General features: G+C 55.7%; 8 protein-coding genes across 8 annotated transcripts; 2 read left to right on the top strand and 6 right to left on the bottom strand.

The window, feature by feature from the left end:
- Positions 1-397: 397 nt before the first annotated feature.
- L226DRAFT_560252 (alpha/beta-hydrolase) lies at positions 398-1,532 on the top strand (the record flags this gene model as incomplete). The annotated part of the gene is made up of 4 exons (XM_067683348.1): positions 398-769; positions 850-860; positions 934-1,451; positions 1,515-1,532. The coding sequence occupies exons 1-4, from the start codon at positions 426-428 to the stop codon at positions 1,530-1,532; spliced, it is 891 nt and encodes a 296-aa protein (XP_067535710.1). The 5' UTR covers positions 398-425.
- Positions 1,533-1,673: 141 nt separating this feature from the next.
- Positions 1,674-4,918, bottom strand: L226DRAFT_534713 (phosphoketolase). Its single transcript, XM_067680736.1, has 9 exons — positions 4,728-4,918; positions 4,366-4,675; positions 4,160-4,312; positions 3,799-4,108; positions 3,393-3,742; positions 2,996-3,337; positions 2,733-2,943; positions 2,380-2,676; positions 1,674-2,319 (listed from the first exon to the last, which is right to left on the bottom strand). Exons 1-9 carry the CDS (start codon positions 4,891-4,893, stop codon positions 2,035-2,037), a joined length of 2,424 nt encoding a protein of 807 aa, XP_067535711.1. The 5' UTR covers positions 4,894-4,918; the 3' UTR covers positions 1,674-2,034.
- A 1,503-nt stretch (positions 4,919-6,421) lies between these two features.
- L226DRAFT_534716 (acetate and butyrate kinase) lies at positions 6,422-8,559 on the top strand. The gene is made up of 5 exons (XM_067680737.1): positions 6,422-7,264; positions 7,316-7,500; positions 7,559-7,599; positions 7,663-8,310; positions 8,367-8,559. The coding sequence occupies exons 1-5, from the start codon at positions 6,840-6,842 to the stop codon at positions 8,415-8,417; spliced, it is 1,350 nt and encodes a 449-aa protein (XP_067535712.1). The 5' UTR covers positions 6,422-6,839; the 3' UTR covers positions 8,418-8,559.
- Positions 8,366-10,571, bottom strand: L226DRAFT_486162 (FAD/NAD-P-binding domain-containing protein). The gene is made up of 8 exons (XM_067677148.1): positions 10,381-10,571; positions 10,075-10,313; positions 9,945-10,016; positions 9,473-9,897; positions 9,395-9,412; positions 9,155-9,328; positions 8,994-9,089; positions 8,366-8,941 (listed from the first exon to the last, which is right to left on the bottom strand). The coding sequence occupies exons 1-8, from the start codon at positions 10,410-10,412 to the stop codon at positions 8,564-8,566; spliced, it is 1,434 nt and encodes a 477-aa protein (XP_067535713.1). The 5' UTR covers positions 10,413-10,571; the 3' UTR covers positions 8,366-8,563.
- A 282-nt stretch (positions 10,572-10,853) lies between these two features.
- Positions 10,854-11,885, bottom strand: L226DRAFT_55856 (Cerato-platanin-domain-containing protein). Its single transcript, XM_067683246.1, has 3 exons — positions 11,453-11,885; positions 11,335-11,397; positions 10,854-11,270 (listed from the first exon to the last, which is right to left on the bottom strand). Exons 1-3 carry the CDS (start codon positions 11,766-11,768, stop codon positions 11,068-11,070), a joined length of 582 nt encoding a protein of 193 aa, XP_067535714.1. The 5' UTR covers positions 11,769-11,885; the 3' UTR covers positions 10,854-11,067.
- Positions 11,886-13,434: 1,549 nt separating this feature from the next.
- On the bottom strand, positions 13,435-14,047 carry L226DRAFT_612794 (Cerato-platanin-domain-containing protein; the record flags this gene model as incomplete). Its single annotated transcript, XM_067686429.1, has 3 exons — positions 13,435-13,663; positions 13,732-13,794; positions 13,855-14,047. The coding sequence occupies 3 exons, from the start codon at positions 14,045-14,047 to the stop codon at positions 13,461-13,463; spliced, it is 459 nt and encodes a 152-aa protein (XP_067535715.1). The 3' UTR covers positions 13,435-13,460.
- Positions 14,048-14,494: 447 nt separating this feature from the next.
- On the bottom strand, positions 14,495-16,753 carry L226DRAFT_486166 (FAD/NAD(P)-binding domain-containing protein). The gene is made up of 10 exons (XM_067677149.1): positions 16,701-16,753; positions 16,409-16,650; positions 16,287-16,358; positions 15,797-16,218; positions 15,721-15,738; positions 15,489-15,662; positions 15,339-15,434; positions 14,878-15,271; positions 14,701-14,825; positions 14,495-14,651 (listed from the first exon to the last, which is right to left on the bottom strand). Exons 1-8 carry the CDS (start codon positions 16,730-16,732, stop codon positions 14,888-14,890), a joined length of 1,440 nt encoding a protein of 479 aa, XP_067535716.1. The 5' UTR covers positions 16,733-16,753; the 3' UTR covers positions 14,495-14,651; positions 14,701-14,825; positions 14,878-14,887.
- A 752-nt stretch (positions 16,754-17,505) lies between these two features.
- Positions 17,506-18,060, bottom strand: L226DRAFT_545536 (Cerato-platanin; the record flags this gene model as incomplete). The annotated part of the gene is made up of 3 exons (XM_067682353.1): positions 17,506-17,708; positions 17,778-17,840; positions 17,898-18,060. 3 exons carry the CDS (start codon positions 18,058-18,060, stop codon positions 17,506-17,508), a joined length of 429 nt encoding a protein of 142 aa, XP_067535717.1.
- Positions 18,061-18,366: the final 306 nt, after the last annotated feature.

Genomic DNA, 18,366 nt, shown 5'->3' on the forward strand with positions numbered 1-18,366 from the left:
TTACGGCCTCGCTCACAGCTGCCTGGTCTGTTGTCTGTTTGACCAGAGTGCACTCATGGCCTCAGGGGAAAGGTGAGTGCACGCTACAGGTCAGAAGGTCCGGAGGTAGTCCCAGATGATTGACAAAGAGAAGGCGAGACTCTAGGGTCTTGCCAATGCAATCTATCATCTTCGACCGGTCCCGTGCGCACACACCCACGATCAGGAATCCCGCTGCGGGACGCCTAACAGGTTCCACGACCAATTGCGTTGCGAACGTCGCACACAAAGGCTCAGCGGGCACGCACGGAAGGTAAATAAAGCTTGATCGCGGATGAGACGGCACGCAGCCCACCCCTGGTCCCCAGGCGCAAGGAACGCGTCGCACACTGCATAGGTGGGGTATTCTGCAGCAACACTGTCTGAGTCCCCTATAGCTCTACGCTATGTCTTCTTTCTCTTCTTTCTCTCCTGACTATGAGTCGCGTGAGCGCATCCGCATGCTCACGTCCCCGGACGGCACGAAGATATGGGCCGAGTCCGCCGGGGACGCGTCCAAGCCCGCCCTCGTGTTCATCCACGGCCTGTCGTGCACCGCGCTCGGATGGGACGAGCAGTTCGCGGACCCGGGCCTGCGCTATAGCTTCCACCTCGTGAGGTACGAGATGCGCGGCCACGGGCGCAGTGGGAAGCCGGTCGAGGAGGAGGACTATGAGTCCATCAAAATTGCGCAAGACTTCCGGACGGTGTGCGAGGCGTTTGGGGTGGTGAAGCCCTTCGTGGCAGGCTGGTGAGTCTCGTTCAATAAGCATGAGGTTACTAGTAGAATCTAGAAGTGGGCGAAACTGACTCACTTGTGCCGTCTCGCAGGAGTTTGGGTGGTACGTTTATTGACACTGTCGCGCACCGGCTGCGCATGGACATCGTTCGAGACTGATGCTTATGCGCTCGCAGGTAGCATCGTCGTGGATGTCGTGACCGCATACGGTCCCGACTACATCTCGGGCATAATCTACGTCGGCGGGTCCATCCTCGCGCTGCACTACCACCCAGTGTGCCGACACCCCGTGATGACCTCCCTCTTCCCCGTCATCACCTCGCTCACCTCGGACGACCTCTCCGCCGGCGCAGAGGAGTTCGTTGAGTCGTGCGTCAAGGCCCCGCTCACGTTCCCCGCGAAGCTGCTCTTCATGGGCGGGTTCATCATGCAGCCGCGCGCGGCGCGCTACTGGAGCCTCAAGCGCAGCCAGGACCACGCCGTGTGGGAGCGCACGGCGGGGCACCTCCCCGTGCTGATCATCCAAGGGAAGGAGGATTTGCATTGTCTGTATGAGACGATGATCGGTATCGCGAAACGGATATATGACGACGTTGAGGTGCACCTGATGAATGGTGTTGGTCATTCTCCCCATTTCGAGAGCCCCATGGAGACGAATCGGTTCATTTATGACTGGTTGAGGAGGAAGACCGAGGTGAGCGGAGCAACATGCAACACAGCTCGTGGCGTACTCACCTATGCATCAACTCTCTCGCAGAGGCGCGCCAAGCTGTAGTTGAAGTCCGGAGGGACTACGGGAGTATCTGACGAAGGGATCGACTGTACTATATCTTTGCTGTTTATCACGTCAAGCTCTAAAGGTACCATTGAACCTGAGCCTCGTGAACGCAGTAAGCACACCAAGCGCCAGCGGTGCGACCAATTACACGGTTTGCTTATCGAGGCTGCCGCGGACATCCAACGGCGAGATTGCAGGGGAACATTATTGATTTTGGAACCATGTACAAACGCAGACGACTACTTTTTGCACGGTACCAGGCCTGGTAGAAGTACACAAATTCGTGGCGGATGGGAGTCTACAGTAGGCGAAACAAGAAGTATAGTACAAGTATACATGCAATGGGTCGAGAAACGGTATAATGCTGAGCCGAGTCGTCTGTTCTACAACAATCGGAGCCTTCAGACACTTAAACAGCTACACCACAACAGTCCTTCGAAACACGTAGCATCGAGCGGGCGGGATATGGGCCGAGCCAAGGACGAGCGCCAGGAGCACCTTAGTCGAACTTGGGGACGTCGAAGGTATCCGCCGGATCTGCGCCGTTCGCAAGGACGTAGTCCTTGGCCTTCTGCGCGAGGTGGAGGATGTGGCTGATCGTCTTGTGCGCGTCGATCTCGACCCGCGGGTTGATGAGCGCCGCGCTGCGGATCGCCTCCGCCGCAATGTCGTACCGACTCGTCTTGTTGAGGAGCATCATCATGAAGGGTGACGTCGTCGTACCCTCCTCGCGGTAGCCCTGGATCGTCATGCGGTCGACGTTCGGGCGGCCAAAGAGCAACCCCTGTACAATGAGAAGCCGTTAGTGCACTGTTGAACTCGTCCATGCAACCACAGAACGAACCTTGAGCTCGACGGGGTATCCGTGGTAATTGAAGATCACTGGCTTGTTCTTGGTGAAGAGCGAGTCGAAGCCCTCCTCGCTGAGGGAATGCGGGTGCGTGCCGTAGGGGCCGAGGATCATCAGGTCGGTGACGTTGACCACACGGACCCGGAGTGCGGGGATCTCCTTGCGGAGGAGCGCGGCTGCGGCAATGACCTCAAAGGTCATCTCCACACCGATACCAACGAGGACGACATCCGGAGACATGCCCTCGTCAGTAGAAGCGAACTTCCAGACCGACGCGCCGGCGATGCAGTGCTGTAATCAGAGGTATCAGTGTTTGTCCAAAGTAGTGATATCACTGTTATGCGTACCTGATCGGCCTCCTCAGGGCTCAGCCACACGGGCGTGGGTTGCTTGCTGCCGACCATGAGGTTGACGTAGTTCTTCGCACGGAGACAGTGTGCCATCGTCGAAAGGAAGCAATTGGCATCAGGCGGCAGGTAAACACGAGCAGACGTGGGCTTCAAGTTGAGGACCGCGCCGATGAACGACGGGTTCTGGTGCGAGAAACCGTTATGCTCCCTGTGGCATATCTTGAGTCAGATGTAGAAAGATCAAGAACGTATGCACTGACTGTCTTGTCCAGGTACTGGTCTCGACGTAGTTGAGCGAGCCCATGGGTTCACGCCAGGGCACCTCGTGAGCGGTCTTGACGAACTTGGCGTACTGAACCATCATCGTATGGATGATGCCGAGGAAGGCCTCGTAACTCGGGAAGAGGCCGGTCCTGCCAGTCAGGGTGTAACCCTGGAGCATGCCTTGGCAGGTGTGCTCAGACAGTATCTCGATGACACGACCGCCCTTGGCGCGAGAGGCAATATCCCACTGGAAGTTACGGCCACTGTGGTTGAGAATTGCGTCGAGCTTGTTCGAGACGAGCTCATCAGGGGAGAAGAGACGGAAAGATGACGGGTTTCTGAGGGTACTAGAGTCAGCGCTGCGACCGGGATGCAAAGAAGGGAACTGCCTACTGTTGAGAGACAGCGTCGACGAGTTCGCCGGTGATCTTCATGCAGCTCTGAGCGGAGCCCTTCTCGACAGCGAACTGCTTCCAGTCGGGGACATCGAGAGGTGTATACGACTTGTAGGCCTCCTCGCGCATGCCCAAGCGCTTGCTCTCCTCCTTGGGGATGATGGAGAGGATAGCGTCATTGGGAATACCGTCCTTGCCGAATAGTTCAGCAGGACCGTAAGAGCGGAGCCAGTCCAACAGCATTGCGCGCTCGTTAGCGTCGGTCTTGGCCTCGGGAAGAGGCACCTGATGGGCCTTGAAGGAACCCTCGATGTACTCGCCGTGAAGCTCCTTGGGGCCCGACCAGCCCTACGGAGTGGAGATAAGCGACATGTATGCGTACCAAGAGACATGTGAATGCGCACCTTCGGCGTACGGAGGATCAGAACAGGCCAACGAGGCTTGACGATGGGGTGGCCACTGCGGGCGGCATGCTGAATCTTCTTGATCTCACCCAGAGCCCAGTCCATGCTGGCGGCGAGGTCCGCGTCGATGTGCTCAAGGTTCTCGACAATGCGAACCTGATAGCCGTAACCGGTGAAGAGGGCGGTCATCTCCTTGTCGTCCATGGTACCGTAGATTGTACGCTCAGAGATCTTGAAACCGTTAACGTGGACGATCGGCAGGACCGCACCCGACTCAGCGGGGTCGATGTACTTGTAACCGTGCCATGCGCTGGGAATTATCAGTTCGTACCAATCTACAGATACTAGGATAAGTACTCACGTTGCAGTGGGACCAGTCTCGGCCTCACCGTCACCGACGACGCATACACAGACCAAGTCGGGCTTGTCCATGACAGCGCCGAAGGAGACACCAAGGGCATAGCCGAGCTCACCACCTTCGTGAATGGAACCCGGAGTCTCAGCGTTGACGTGACTGTAGGCGTAGTGATAAGCGTACGCTTAGGGAGGAGCAGCTAGCACACATACCTTGGGAAGCCACCGGGCGCACTGAAGGCCTTTATAAGTTCGGAGAGACCTTCACGGTCACGCGAGTACTTGGGGTAGAAGTTTCCAAGAGAGTTCTCTAGCCAAAGGCAGGAGAGGATGCCCGGGGCACCGTGTCCGGGACCGACGACATAGAGAGCGTCGATGTTGTTCTTGCAGATGAGACGGTTGATGTGGGCGTAGACGAGGGAGAGACCAGGGCAAGTACCCCAGTGGCCGAGAAGACGAGGCTTGATGTCATCGGAGGTGATCTCACGCTCAACGAGAGTGTTATCCTTGAGGAAGATCATCGCTGCAGATACACGATAAGAATAAGCTCAGGCTACAAGAAGAGAAGGACGCACCGGCAGCGATGTAGTCAGCAGCCCTGCGGAACTGCTTGAGGGCACTGATCTCCTCCTTGGAGAGAACATTGGTGATGTCGAGCTTGACACCGTAGTCAAGGATGGAATCCGGGAGCTGGGACGGATCCGGAGGCGGGTTGGGCTGGTAGAGGAGTTGTCCAGGCATTCCGGATGAGAGGTGGTGGATGAGGTGGTGGAGGTGGGTGGAGGAGTAGTGTTGAGTGAGGACGGGACAGGGGAGAGTCTGTCATATTTATACATTAGGGGGGAGAGCGGATGTAAGTAGCAGCAGAGAGGGTGAGCACACGCATGCGTCACAGAGAGCCAATCCCGTCCCCAAGCCGGGCCCAGCGATCTGGAGAGACACGTCCCGTCACGCGTTGTCACGCGCCCTGGCCAATGACGGGCCGCGTGGACGCCCGTGTTGTCACGCGTGACTGTTCCAGCTATGGACTGGACGAGACGCGTCTTGAGCGGACTCGCTGTCCAGACCGCCATGTTGATGCCTTTCTCGTGCTACCACTGCGCATTCCACGTTCTACTCCCCAATGGGCCATCATTCTGTCTGTCTTCCTGGCCTCGGCTCTCCCTTGCCTGCCGGCTCCCCATCGATATCGTCGACGGCGTATTGACGCGTCCAGGCCCATGCAAGAGCCACAAGTCTCCGAGTCTGCTGATATCGTCGCGTTTCTGCGGAGGTACCCAACCTTGGGTCGCAACATGATGAGACGCCATTCTGTCAGCATTGTTAGTGGCCCTCTTTGCTGTGCTTATCGTCGCATCTACAGGTACCACAGGGCAAGCACAGGTCCCCCTTTTCTCGCCAACTCCAGTATGCCGTCTGGCCGTCGGCCCATGAGGTCCGGTCATCACTAACATTGACTAAAATCGAATTACCGCCTCTCGAAAGCCCTTGGGCCGTCTGGCTCTGCGGCAGACCGGCGATATTGACTTTGCAGTACGAACATCGTGTAGTAAGCATGCCGGCGAAGTGGTCTCGAAAGCGGCGATTCCTGCTAGGAAGACCGGAAGACACTTGGTCCGACCACGGAAGAATAATAATGGGGCCGAGGGGAGAGCAGTGGGCTAAGCCTAAGTACGTGGAATGCAAAGGCACGGTGCTCTACGTGTGACAAGACGGACAGGTCACCGATCATGCAATGAAAAATACCTCGGCTTCTTGGAGGTAGGGTGATTCTTCGCTTCGCGACGTTCTACCTCAATCTCGAGCCTTGCGAAGCTTGACCAGATCTCCAGTACCTGATCAGCGCCGCCAAATGCGGGCCCGTCGAACGCACACGGGGTGGTAGGTTCTGTCGCAGCTACTGTCTGAAGACACCGCACCTGTCTGTGGAAGTTGGGCAGGAGGAGTTTGGGAGGTCCCGTGTAGCTGAATGCATTCTTGGTCTGTGAATAAGCGGGGATATTCTGAACTCTCGCCACCGCACGCTATGTTGTTGGACGGACTCCTTATGCCGTGCGGGACGCACGGTTCGAAATATGTATTTGTGTTCCATCTTCTACGCCATCGACGTCATAAAACCGGGCATGCGGGCGATCACATATGATCACATCCGTCCAACGTGCCTCCTCCGCGACAGGCTTGTAAGGCCACAGCGGACTTGTCGCTGACAGCGTTCCTCTGCCTCAACTGCCGTCCCAGTAATAACCACACGCATCGTTGAACCGACCCTCTGAGCCTCGGCAGGTACGACATCAATCTAGGCCGTTCGGTAAGTGCATCTCGTCTAGATTGCCGTGGGTCCATCGCGTAGGGGCTAGACGGGACCGCGAGGTATCTCCGCGCTGCGCGGAGACGCGCTCATCGCCCGCCGCGCACGTCTTACGCTGAGTAGTGCCGCCGTTCGCCTGTCTCGACCTCCCTGGGACCGACGAGTATCCACTGTGCAGCGTGGTTGACATCGTGTATCCGAGCGAGAGCTGACGGGGATATGTACCTCCAGACCGGATCATCCTACGAGCCTATCGTCCACACACCTTCAAGACCCTGAGGAGGTGCCGAACGCGCGTACCCCTCGTCCTATCTTCCCGCATCGCACACCTCGCTCTCCTGCAGATTGCAGCAGCTATACCCGCTACTCCTCTGACGCCATGTCCGAGACTCCCAAAAGTGGCTTCATTCTCTCGGTGAACGCGGGCTCATCCTCACTCAAGATCTCCCTCTTTCGGCGGGACGGGGTGGACGTGCAGAACCCACACGACATCGTCGACCTCCTCCTCGTCTCCACCATTCTCAACATCTCCGCGCCGCCCGCTATCTTCTCCTTCAAGTTCGCCGCGCACAACGAGGGCCACGAGGGCCGCGAAGCGAAGAAGGAGCCAGTCCCGAGCATCAAGGACCATGCTACCGCCTTCGCACACTTCCTCGACTATCTCAAGCGCGAGGCAAGTATCGATCGCGGACAAATCGTTCACATATGCCATCGGGTCGTCCATGGCGGCAGTTTGTTCACGCCTGTAGTCATCACGGACGAGAGTTATCACTACATTGAGCGCCTCTCTGATCTCGCCCCGCTGTGAGTTCTTTGCACGTACCTGCTATGAATCTGTTCTGACGCGCTCTGCAGACATAACGGTGGTGCGCTTTCGGTGATGAAGGCTTGCATCGCAGAGCTCCCGAACGCGAATTCAATCGCTTACTTTGATACTTCATTCCACTGCACAATGCCCGCGCATATATCGACGTGTGCCATCCGCCAGGACATCGCCAAGAAACGGGGCCTGAAGAAATACGGCTTCCACGGTCTGAGTTGTACGTCTCTTGTGTCATTTCCTTGCGGTTCAGTTATTCTAACCAACGACCCTCGCAGATGCGTTCATCCTGCAGGCGGTCAGCACGCACCTCAGGAAGGCGCGTGACGTCATAGCTATCACCACCAGTAAAACTAACCCTGCTATTGTTTCCTCTATACAGGACCCCTCGCAACTGAACCTCATCGTGATGCACCTCGGCTCGGGCGCGTCAATGTGCGCCATCAAGGAGGGCAAGTCGCTCGACACGACCATGGGCCTCACGCCCGTGTCCGGCCTCCCGGGCGCGACGCGCTCTGGCGCGATCGACCCCTCGCTCATCTTCCACTACACGAACCGCGCGGGCCGCATCTCGCACAAACCCTCGCTCGCCGTGGACGTGCACGTCACCACGGCCGAGGACATCCTCAACAAGCGCGCCGGGTGGAACGCGCTCACGGGCACGACGGACTTTGGCGAGATCGTGAAGCACATGAAGGAGGTCGACGCGCGCAAGGCCAAGGGCGAGGAGATCAAGGAGGAGGAGGGCAAGTGGCGCTTGGCATTTGACATGTTCTTGGACCGCATCTTGGGCTACCTTGGCGGGTACTACGTCAAGCTGGGCGGGAAGGTCGACGCGCTCGTGTTCGCCGCTGGTATCGGAGAGCGGAGCATCGAGCTGAGGGAGGCGGTCGTGGCCCATGCGGCGTGTATCGGGTTCGAGCTCGACCCAGAGCTGAATGCCAAGGTCGACAGCAACGAGGACGTTGTGATTGACATCGGAAAGTCCAATGACGGACACCGCGTGTTGGTGTGCCGCACGGACGAGCAGGTACGTCTCCGCTTGTACTGGCGTGGTTTGCAAATGTTGACTGCTGCGTCGCCCAGCTCGAGATGGCCAAGGAATGTGCGCTAGATCCGAGATTCTGGCAGGAGTAAACTTCAAATTCCGACTGAGCAGTATTAGCGTTATGGCCCCGTGTGTATCAGTTAGACAAGTATACCGTTGTATTCCCCCCTTGTAAGACAGCACTGTACCATGCTTAATTGACCGAGACTTGACCTGTCCCCCATCCTCGCACCGCTTAGTATGTCTGCGTAACGAGTGGCTGCAACATCTCCTCGGCCTCCGCCCACAAGCTATCGATACTCTCCGTCCATTGACACTCCCACTCCTTGCAAATAGCGTCCCCAAGCACATTCAGTTGCGCTCGCTCGTCCTGTTTCGTTATTGGGGAGCCGTCGTAGTACCCCGGCGCGTTGAATTCGTACATCAAGCCTACGTCGCGGCTGCACTGCGAGACAACGTTGACGAACGGGAGGCGGACACGCTCGTAAATCTGGAGTACGGTGGGAACGTCGGCGAGCGTGATATGTGGGGAGGCGAGGAGACGACCAAGGATATAGGCGTCCTCGATGGCTTGACCGCCCCCACCGCCGAGGTTTGGCGACATCGCATGCATCTATTGGTATGTTGGTTGTGAGGAGGTGCAATCTAAGGAAAGGACAACATACCGCGTCTCCAAGCAGCGCGACTCTTCCAGAGCAGGATACCACGAAGGGCAGGTTCTCTACCGTGTGGATCGCCCATCGCGACGGGTTCTCAACGCACTGCATGGAAATGTCCGGTCAGCGCGGTGTATTGGTGCATCCACACCCTTACGATAAGAGCTGACCTCGAGCATTTGTTGAACCTCGGGCTCCCATCCGACGAACTTCGACACAACCTCCTCACGTGAAACATCCACGACCCACTTGCTCGGGTAGGGTGTGCCCTCGCCACCAGGCACGCGACATATGGCGACGAAATTGAGAAATTTACCGCCAGATACTTGATATGTTGCGATATACTGCACACATCACGACAAAACCCTGGTCAGGATGCAAATACGATCGGAAGATCGGGACGCGCATACATTGTCTTTGCCTGAGTACTATGAGCACGAACGATAGTGAGTCAGATGGTTTAGTGCAATCGGGGATGAATCACTCACGCACAGGACCGCACCGATGCCTGCAGTAGTATGGTCAGGATTGATCTTGTAGAGTTTCTCCGTGGGTATCAGACACCGGTACGAGCACATGCCAGTCCATTTGGGAGTCGCAACTGCACAGCGAGGACACTCCTCCCGAGATGGCACGTTCTCAGCATGAGAATAGGGCACGCATTGCCGCGTATGTGCGTCTTCATACATACAAGTACGAGTTGTAGAATGTATCCCGTCCGCGCCAAACAGGACGTCCGCTTCAGCGGTTGTGCCGTCAGCGAAGTGGAGCGTGAGCGAGCCGCCGGTTGTGCTGTCAGTCGCGACCTCGGTGTATCGAACGAGACGTTTGGATGTGTGCAATGTATATGCGGGCGGGATGTGACGAAGGAAGACGTCCATCATGTCCCTTCGGTGCGCCGTTTCAGAACCAGCTGGCCGGCAGGATTAGCCTCGAGCTGGTTGCGATCGACGAACTCACCTGGGGCATCGACGCTGATAAAAGTATAGCCTTCTTCCGGTTGATTGGCCTTGCGCACTATGAAGGCCGGCCCTACAAGCTCATAGTGAGCGGACGAGTGGATGTGTTCAACTGCCAGAGTGTAACTCACGGTATTCGTCAGATTGACTGCCTGGAGCCTCCCCCGCAGCTCGAACGGCAACTCTTGCGAGGTCCTCGTGCACGCCCAGATGGCGCATGACACCCCATGTCCGAGTCCATATTGTGATGCCTGCACCGGCTGTGCGCACCTCCGTGTCCCCTTCATATATATCAACATGTAAGGGGGAGTCTGGAGGTGCATAGCGCTTTAGTGCAATAGCCAAGGTGAGGCCCGCGATGCCTCCTCCGCTGGAACGAAATGCTAGAAGTCAGCCTTCATGTTACGATGATTGAAGAAAAATGCCGTCATTCCTACCATATGGCGACTCTGAACTTGGGTATTGCCATATCTCTTGAAACTGCAATGTCAGAGACGAGGAGAACTGATAGTAGAGCTTGACGCTAAAACCTCGCGTCCTTGAACGTGTGAGGCTGTTAAGTGGGTCATAGTATCATACTGCGATCCGACTGCGATCTTTCTGGCGGTCCCACACGGAGCATTCCATATCGCCACCTACGTAAGGTGCATCCACTTATTGCTCACCTTATACGTCGCTAGGGCTCGTAAGTAACATCTGACGCTCGTAGAATCCAAGGCGGTTGTTTGGTCCAGAAGCTCTTGCCAAACAATGACGTAGATAATTCTGAGACTTCCGGCGTCTATCGCGGGTCCAGAGCCGGCTATCTACGCGGTAAAGACTAAAGAGCGCGATGATAAGTCAATTCATAAACAATGAAGGGACGCTGTTGGATTGTGTCTCAATGTTCCTATTGCGAAGATTCGACAATGCCACAACTCCAGTAGGCGCTTCACCAAGCCAGCAAAACCTTGAAGCGACTCTTGAACGATTTGATACACATTGTACATGGTTACTACTTCATGTTCCTCAGGAGAATTCGAAACGTCCCAATATAATACAGCGTTCGAGTCCATTAGCAAATGGTCCGTATCCGAGTCAAGTCCATCATCGTATCGACAACGCTCCAGTCCGCTGCGGCAGACTTACATACCACAGACGCTGGGCGCGACTTCCTTCGCCACGACCTGCACGTTGCCAAGCTCCTCAGCCTGGCCATTGGTGAGCTTGTTCATCGCCTTGAGGCCAATGTTGAAGCCGGACTGGGCGTAGTCAACAGCCAGGATGTTGACGGTACGGCCCTTGTAGGTCAGCTGCCAACACGAACCGCACTTGGGCGAGTTCCAGCCTGAAAATCGCGCAGAAGTTAGTTAACCTGTGTATGATTTCGTGTAGACGTGAAAGGAACGAACCTGTAACCGCCTGGGCGCCGCCAATGAACGGGAAGTTGGGCAATTGCCCGAAGGTCTTGTAGCCTGGGTGGTGCGTAAGCTCAGAGTCCACAGTGCAAGGACGAAGGAGCGAGCGTACCGAGATGCTCAAGACCATTTGCTCCGTTGGAACATGCGACGATGTCCAGAGAGTTGGTCTTCACATCGTAGACGGTGTCATAAGTCACCTGCACCGTCGGAGGGGCCGCCCTCTCCTCGAACTCGGTCGGGAGAGAAGTGACAGCGGCGACGAGGGAGAGAGCAGAGACGAGGAGGGTGAAGAACTGCATGTGTTTGCTTCTGCGAGTGGCTGTTGTTGATGCTGGTGAACGACGCGACAGACACATTTTATACCTTCTCCAAAGACGTACCAAGAAAGTCTTGGGACGCGGTGTCTCCCGAAAAGCGACGCACATGTCGAACCTAGGTCAGTCCAGTATGCCATCGCGCGCAGGCCAGGGCGACCGACATACAACACGGCGACATTCCCGGATCCCCAAGCATGTTAGGGGCGGCGGTATACAGGTTCGGGATCCCGTGTTCGCCTTGTGATATAGCAGATCGACGAACGACTGTGCCTCGGCTGTGGCATGGCACCTTTCTCTGGCTATGGCCGCAACAGCATCGTGACTAGGGTTTGACGAGCCAATCATGTGTCGTGGACGTAGGTTCCAACCATGTGGACCAGGGGTCGAAGCGAAGAGGAAGCCAACTGAGGATAGAGTACGCGGACGAGTCCGACGGAAGAGAACACGCTCGAACTCTGACCTGCGGTTCGATGCCGCACTAGACCGCCCGATCTTCATCGGGGTCCCAGTCGGGGCCAGTGGGCCTGTCACTTGGCGGCAGAGGAGCGGACATAAGTCGCCGTATTTGATGCGATGCCTGGAAGGCGGTCTACTCACCATGGTCAGAAATCTCTTGGGGAGGCCTGAGATGTACAGGTGCTGCGCTTAGGACTGCACTGAGAACTTCTGTGAAAGTTATCATTCACAATCTCGGTGGTCAGTAAAGCTTGGGATGGGCCAACCACGAATGTCTTTGAATTTTTGATGTCGGATGTAGGTTCCGGACAGATGATTTTGCGTATGATCGAAGACCCAGCGGACATCTGGTGGACACATGTGCAGTCTCTAGGCAGAGAGGCCAGAGAAACAGGCTTCGGTGTCGAGGTCCTTCTCTTCCCGTGATGTCACTACGACCTAACAGTTGATTCAAAGTGGTCAGCGACGGTATTTTTTCTTGTATCAAGGGTCACAAGATACACCGCTTCCCTACGTATCACCTCCGAATTCCTCTCGGCCTGCTTGTACAAGTTGAAGCTTTTCGTCCTCCAAATTAGGTTCGCTTGGGGTTGTCAAGAGATGTCATTGACGAACGGGAGGCAGAACGCACTCGTCACACGCACGATCGGGACGCAAGGGTAGCACAATCGAGAGCGAGAAGATGTAGTGGTGCTAAATGGCTTGTGGGCGTCCGACGTTGGAGTTAGTAGCATGTTTTGTATCTGTCTCGAAGGAGTGCCACCGTATGTCGGAAATTGTCCATGCAGATTCTCCAATCCGCACTAATGATACGACGTTTTGGAAGCGGTACTTGCCTGTAATCATTGCCCGGCGGTCAAAGTGGTGCATCAGCGCCAGCTACGACCTGTAGGGGAAGAGAGCTGACTTGTTTCCAATGAAAGTCAAATATGCATGGACAAACGGTCTCCGACTTGAGGGGGTCCCAATTCCGTGGCGGTTGTTTGGTCCTGAAGCTCTTGCCAAACAATGACGTCATCATATACCGGACTTCCAACCCCGGCGCTTGATCCCCATGCGTGTTAGTAAACGTTCAACGTTACGTTCGGGAGTAAGGTCGGGGCCTGAAACTAATCAGGCCAGATAGCTTCTACTGGCGTGTCTTCATCACCATAATTTCGGTCTACGGGCGCGTGTGGAGACTGCCAGTCAAGTTCAAGTGAGTGGGGGTTCAATAATATTTAGGTCACACATGACTAGTCCGATACCTCAAAGGCCGCGAAAAAGGTCATAAAAAGCAACAGTCCAATACGAGTCCATATAAAACGTCCCATACGTCGATGCATACATCCCGCTGCGATAACCTCACATACCACAGAGGTGGCGCGAGACCTCGTTGGCCACAACTTCCACCTTCCCAAGATCCACAGCTTGGCCATTCGTCAGCTTGTTCATCGCTTTGAGACCGATGTTGAAGCCGTGTCCGGCGGTGTCCACAGCCAGAATGTGGATGGTGCGGCCCTTATAGGTCAACTCCCAGCAAGAGCCGCACTTGGGCGAGTTCCAGGCTGACAGTATGAGATGCCGAGATTAGCGAGACTCGTGCGCTGAGTATGCATAGGGAGCTAGAACAGACCTTTGACGGCCTGGGCGCCGCCAATGAAAGGGAAATTGGGCAGGTCTCCGAACGTCTTGTACCCTGAAGATTGTATAAGTCATACACAGCTGGATGAACAAACAGGCGTAGCAGGGCACGCACCGAGATGCTCGAGACCGTGTTCTCCATTCGAGCATGCAACCATGTTAAGAGAGTTGGTCCTCACGTCGTAGACGGGGTCATAGGTGACAGCCAACTTCGGCGGCTTCGACCCCTTCTCGTCCGCTTCGGCTGGAAGAGAGTGGGAAGCGGCGACAAGGGTGAGGGCAGAGATGAGGAGGGCGAGAAACTTCATGACGCTTCTGCGACTGGCTGACGTTGATGTTGGAGGGCGACTCGACCCAGAGTTTATATATCTTTCCTGAAGTCCAACCAAGAGTGTCTTGGGACGTAGTATGCCTTGAGCGGGGATGCGCATGCTCAACCTAGGTCGCTCCAGTATGCCGCCCCTAGTCGGCCAGGACGACCCATTGTCTTGTGTGCGGTATAGCAATGGGAACCAAAGCCGCCTGTCTTGTCAGTGGCGCGGCATTGCCACCAGGCAGTAGTTGTACGACCATCATCTAGGGTCGGATCCGTGAGCCAATATCGGTAAGGTGTCGACCTTTCGGACCATGGCTGAGACCCTGAGGATGCCAAGTGAGGATATACTGCATGAGTTATTCGGACAAAATAGACATGGCTCGAACTCTCACCTGCGACTACATGTTGCATTAGAACTTCCGATCGTCATCGGGTAGCTGTCCGGGACCCAACGAGCCTGTCACTTGGCAGCAGAAGAGCGGCAATTTCCCTCCGCGTCGGGTGCAATCCTTGCACGGTGAATCTACTTTAGGTTAGGTAGCCGCGCATGTACTGCGGTACTGCCAGTGACCGTACCGCCAGCCGTGCCTCACAGCCTCGGTGGTTCTTAGAGTTTGCCAAGCGGAAGGTTTGCCGCTAACTTACCTTCTTGAGAGTCAAGCTGTGCTCCAATAGGGGGCGTCAGCTAGCGGACGTATGTTCACGTTTAGCAGGCAAAAGTGCTGGCAGTCTATTCGAGTTGTTGCGCCCCCGTGTTATTCTGGCATGATCTGTAGACCATCAGTCATGCTTTGCCTGTGGTGTCTGAATTGCACCGCTTACCTCTGAGACTCTACATAACGCCTCCTTGCTGGACGAGCGTTTCCAGCTCACCTTCAGCCTGCATCCACAAGCTATCGACGCTCTCCGTCCACTGCCACTGCCACATCTTACGGATCGCCTCGCCTAACGCGTTCAGCTGCGCTCTCTCTTTCTCCTCAGTAGTCGCCGAGCCATCGTAGTACCCGAGTGCGTTAAACTCGTACATCAAACCGACCTCTCGCCCGCGCCGCAAGATGTCGTTCGCGAAAGGAAGACGCACGCGCTCGTATATGTGGAGCGCCGCGGGGATGTGCGCAAGCGAGACGTATGGGTCTGCGAGCAGTCGGCCGAGGATGTAGGCATCTTCGATGGCTTGTCCGCCTCCGGCGCCGAAATTGGGCGACATCGCGTGCATCTGAGACGAAATCGTTAGTTGGTGCTAGTCAGATGAGCGAGGTCACAATGCGAAGAAACATGCGTACGGCGTCTCCAAGTAGTGCGACTTGGCCGGAGCTTGACACGGCAAAGGGGAGGCAATCGAGAGCGTGGATCGCCCAACGCGAAGGCTTGTCCACGTACTACTTGATGGAGTCCAGTCGTGCTCATTCGGGCTCTGCGAAGGAAGTACGCACCTCGAGCATCTGTTGAACTTCGGGCTCCCATTCGAGGAATTTTGACAAGATCTCGTCGCGAGAGACCTCCGCGACCCACTTGCCCGGGTAGGGTGTGCCCTCCCCTCCTGGAGTCCGACAGATCGCAACGAAGTTCAGGAACTTGCCGCCTGATATCTGGTATATTACTATGTGCTGTGTATTCCAACATTGTGAGCCGGTCCGTCCGCATGTCAATGAGCAACTTGCTCACGTTGTCCTTTCCAGAATACTACTGGTGCATACCCGTGGTGAGATCGATGACACTGAGACGGGACATGAATACTGACGCATAATATTGCCCCGATACTCGCAGTGGTGTGCTCAGGGTTTCGGCTATACAGTTTCTCGGTGGGTATCAAATACCGATATGAGCACACTCCGGTCCACTTGGGGATAGCAGCCGAACAACGAGCACATTGCTGGTAGGATAGGACATCCTCGGGTGTTGAGGAGGTACACTCCTGTGAATGTGCACCTTCGTACATGTGCATGCGGATCGTGGAGTGGATCCCGTCTGCACCCACGAGGACGTCCGCTTCTGCGGAGGTACCATCAGAGAAGTGGAGGATGACTGGATCGCCAGGCGTGCTGTCGGTCACGGCCTCAGTGTATCGAACGAGACGCTTAGATGTATGAAATGTGTAGGAAGGCGGGATGTGGCGGAGGAAGACGTCAATCATGTCTCGCCGGTGCATTGTTGTGGAACCAGCTGGCCCAGGATACGTAGATCAGTGTCGTGCATGAATGGTCAGATCCTCCGGAGTTTCAACGACTTACCAGGGGCGTCGACACGAGCATAAGTATGACCTTCTCCCGGCTGATTGGCTTTACGCGCCACAAACGCGGGTCCTTGAGCATGGATGAATTGATTGATCCTATTCAATAGACGTGGAACTCACTATATTCATCAGTATGGATGTCCGAAACCGGAGTCCGGGAGGCCTGGACGGTGACCTGTAGGAGGTCTTCACGCAGGCCGAGGTGTTGCATGACGCCCCATGTCCGGGGCCAAACTGTGATGCCGGCACCCACAGTCCGTACCTCCGGGTCTGCTTCATATATATCTACTTGTATATGCGAATGCGGCGGTGTATAGCGGTTGAGAGCGATAGCCAAGGTAAGGCCGGCAATACCGCCTCCACTGGAGGGAACTCTATCAGCCTGCGTATGCATGAAAGCATCACAACGTACCATATTGCGACTTTGAACTTGGGTTCAGCCATACCTTCCTCGCCCAGCTGGTGGTAAGAAACGCTGTTGATAGATAAGATTTAACGCCAGAACCGAGCTCTGAGTCCTAAGATTGAACGTCGAAGGCACGTCGCTTCCCACGGGCAAGCTCCTTATCTCTACATCCACGCAGTCGACACACATATGTATAGACATAGAAGGCGCGTTACATCCTGGCCATGGAAGTAGCGAGCAGCGGACAGTACCACCCACGCTGTGCGCCTCGTGCTAAGTTGCGGACCGTCGAGCGTCGGGGAAACCAGGTTCTTGGGATGAACTGACGCCCACACGTCCCTTGCAGTCCTGTCCGATTCGTGAAGAGGACGTACCATGCCTGCAAGTAAGTACTCACCAGAACCGGTCATGAGCTTCTCGTGGCGAAGTCGAAGGCGAACTAGCTATGTTGACGCTCCGGAGTCAAAGTTTTGTAGCGATTGTTTGCTCTTGCCAAACAGAGTAACATACTGTATTAGCAGACTTCTGGCACGGCAAGCCAACGCGCCACTTCACTCTAATCAATCTCAACATCGAGCCTCGCATGCGCGTCGATCTTCACCTTTCGTCCAATTCACCCTTCGGGCTCATCACAGTCGGAGGCAGAAAGTATTAGGGTATTCGATTGAATGGTTTGCTATGTAAGTAGTCCGAAGTCATCAAGTCACCAACATAACGTCCGATAACGGCGCATTGTTCGTAGTCCGAAAGCGAACAGTCCATGTCAAGTCCATGAGGCCCGTTACCGGGGTGACCGCCAGTCGTGATAGGGTTACAGTCCACAGACACTACGGTCGAGTGTCTTCGCCACGATCTGCACGTTGCCAAGCTCCTCGGCTTGGCCATTCGTGAGCTCGTTCATCGCCTTGAGGCCAATGTTGAAGCCAGCCTTGGCGACGTCGATAGCCATGACGTTGATCGTGTTGTTCTGGTAGATCAGCTGCCAGCATGTGCCGCACTCAGGCGAGTTCCAGCCTGACATTTTTGGACGCAGAGATCAGCAACTTGTGCAAGAGGGATAGCTTCGTGGCAAGGACAACACACCTGTTACGGCTTGCATACCGCCAATGTACGGGAAGACGGGAAGGTCTCCGAACGTCTTGTATCCTGGAAGGCCCGTCAGCTCAGGACTCGTTGAACGGTCAGATCAATGAGACCACGTACCAAGATGTTCAAGACCATTGGCTCCATTAGAGCATGCGACGATGTCTAGTGAGTTGCTCGCTACGTCGTAGACAGGGTCGTAGGTCAGCTGCACCGTGGGGGTATATGTCGGCGCAGCGGCAACGAGGGAGAGAGCAGAGAGGAGGAGGGTATAGAACAGCATGGTGTTTCTGCGATGGAGCTGATGTTTGCTGTGGTGCATATGGCCATGTCGTACGCATTTTATATCGTTTCAAGAGATCCGACTATGAAAGTCCTGGACCGCGGAGCCTTTGATGGACGACGCACATGTCCAACTTCCCTAGGTCGGCCGACGGTCCAGGTGCCAATAGTATTCTGCGTCGGCCAGGGTAACCGAACGGCAAGGCGGCGATGGTCTCGTATCCCCGTCGTTCTCACTTCTGAGATGGCGGGAATCAGGCCGCGTGCTCATCCTGTGGTAACCGTACAACCGATTGGACGAGGAGGA

This window comes from Lentinus tigrinus (genome assembly GCF_003813185.1).
Source record: "Lentinus tigrinus ALCF2SS1-7 unplaced genomic scaffold L226scaffold_11, whole genome shotgun sequence".
Classification (NCBI taxonomy): Eukaryota; Fungi; Basidiomycota; class Agaricomycetes; order Polyporales; family Polyporaceae; genus Lentinus; species Lentinus tigrinus.

What these genes read in the sequence shown, in the direction of transcription:
- L226DRAFT_486162 (XM_067677148.1), bottom strand. Translation starts at nt 10,412, where the DNA reads ATGGCAATACCCAAGTTCAGAGTCGCCATATG. An exon ending in AAGTTCAGAGTCGCCATATG is followed by an intron (nt 10,314 to 10,380) that starts GTAGGAATGACG and finishes ATTTCGTTCCAG; the next exon opens with CGGAGGAGGCATCGCGGGCC. An exon ending in AGGTTCAACAAATGCTCGAG is followed by an intron (nt 9,090 to 9,154) that starts GTCAGCTCTTAT and finishes ATTTCCATGCAG; the next exon opens with TGCGTTGAGAACCCGTCGCG.
- L226DRAFT_55856 (XM_067683246.1), bottom strand. Translation starts at nt 11,768, where the DNA reads ATGTGCGTCGCTTTTCGGGAGACACCGCGTCCCAAGACTTTCTTGGTA. An exon ending in AAATGGTCTTGAGCATCTCG is followed by an intron (nt 11,398 to 11,452) that starts GTACGCTCGCTC and finishes CGCACCACCCAG; the next exon opens with GCTACAAGACCTTCGGGCAA. An exon ending in CGGCGCCCAGGCGGTTACAG is followed by an intron (nt 11,271 to 11,334) that starts GTTCGTTCCTTT and finishes CGCGATTTTCAG; the next exon opens with GCTGGAACTCGCCCAAGTGC.
- L226DRAFT_534713 (XM_067680736.1), bottom strand. Translation starts at nt 4,893, where the DNA reads ATGCCTGGACAACTCCTCTACCAGCCCAACCCGCCTCCGGATCCGTCC. An exon ending in GCGCCCGGTGGCTTCCCAAG is followed by an intron (nt 4,313 to 4,365) that starts GTATGTGTGCTA and finishes CTACGCCTACAG; the next exon opens with TCACGTCAACGCTGAGACTC. An exon ending in ACCAGTACCTGGACAAGACA is followed by an intron (nt 2,944 to 2,995) that starts GTCAGTGCATAC and finishes GATATGCCACAG; the next exon opens with GGAGCATAACGGTTTCTCGC.
- L226DRAFT_534716 (XM_067680737.1), top strand. Translation starts at nt 6,840, where the DNA reads ATGTCCGAGACTCCCAAAAGTGGCTTCATTCTCTCGGTGAACGCGGGC. An exon ending in CTCTCTGATCTCGCCCCGCT is followed by an intron (nt 7,265 to 7,315) that starts GTGAGTTCTTTG and finishes CGCGCTCTGCAG; the next exon opens with ACATAACGGTGGTGCGCTTT. An exon ending in TGTGCCGCACGGACGAGCAG is followed by an intron (nt 8,311 to 8,366) that starts GTACGTCTCCGC and finishes TGCGTCGCCCAG; the next exon opens with CTCGAGATGGCCAAGGAATG.
- L226DRAFT_486166 (XM_067677149.1), bottom strand. Translation starts at nt 16,732, where the DNA reads ATGGCTGAACCCAAGTTCAAAGTCGCAATATG. An exon ending in AAGTTCAAAGTCGCAATATG is followed by an intron (nt 16,651 to 16,700) that starts GTACGTTGTGAT and finishes AGTTCCCTCCAG; the next exon opens with TGGAGGCGGTATTGCCGGCC. An exon ending in AAGTTCAACAGATGCTCGAG is followed by an intron (nt 15,435 to 15,488) that starts GTGCGTACTTCC and finishes TCCATCAAGTAG; the next exon opens with TACGTGGACAAGCCTTCGCG.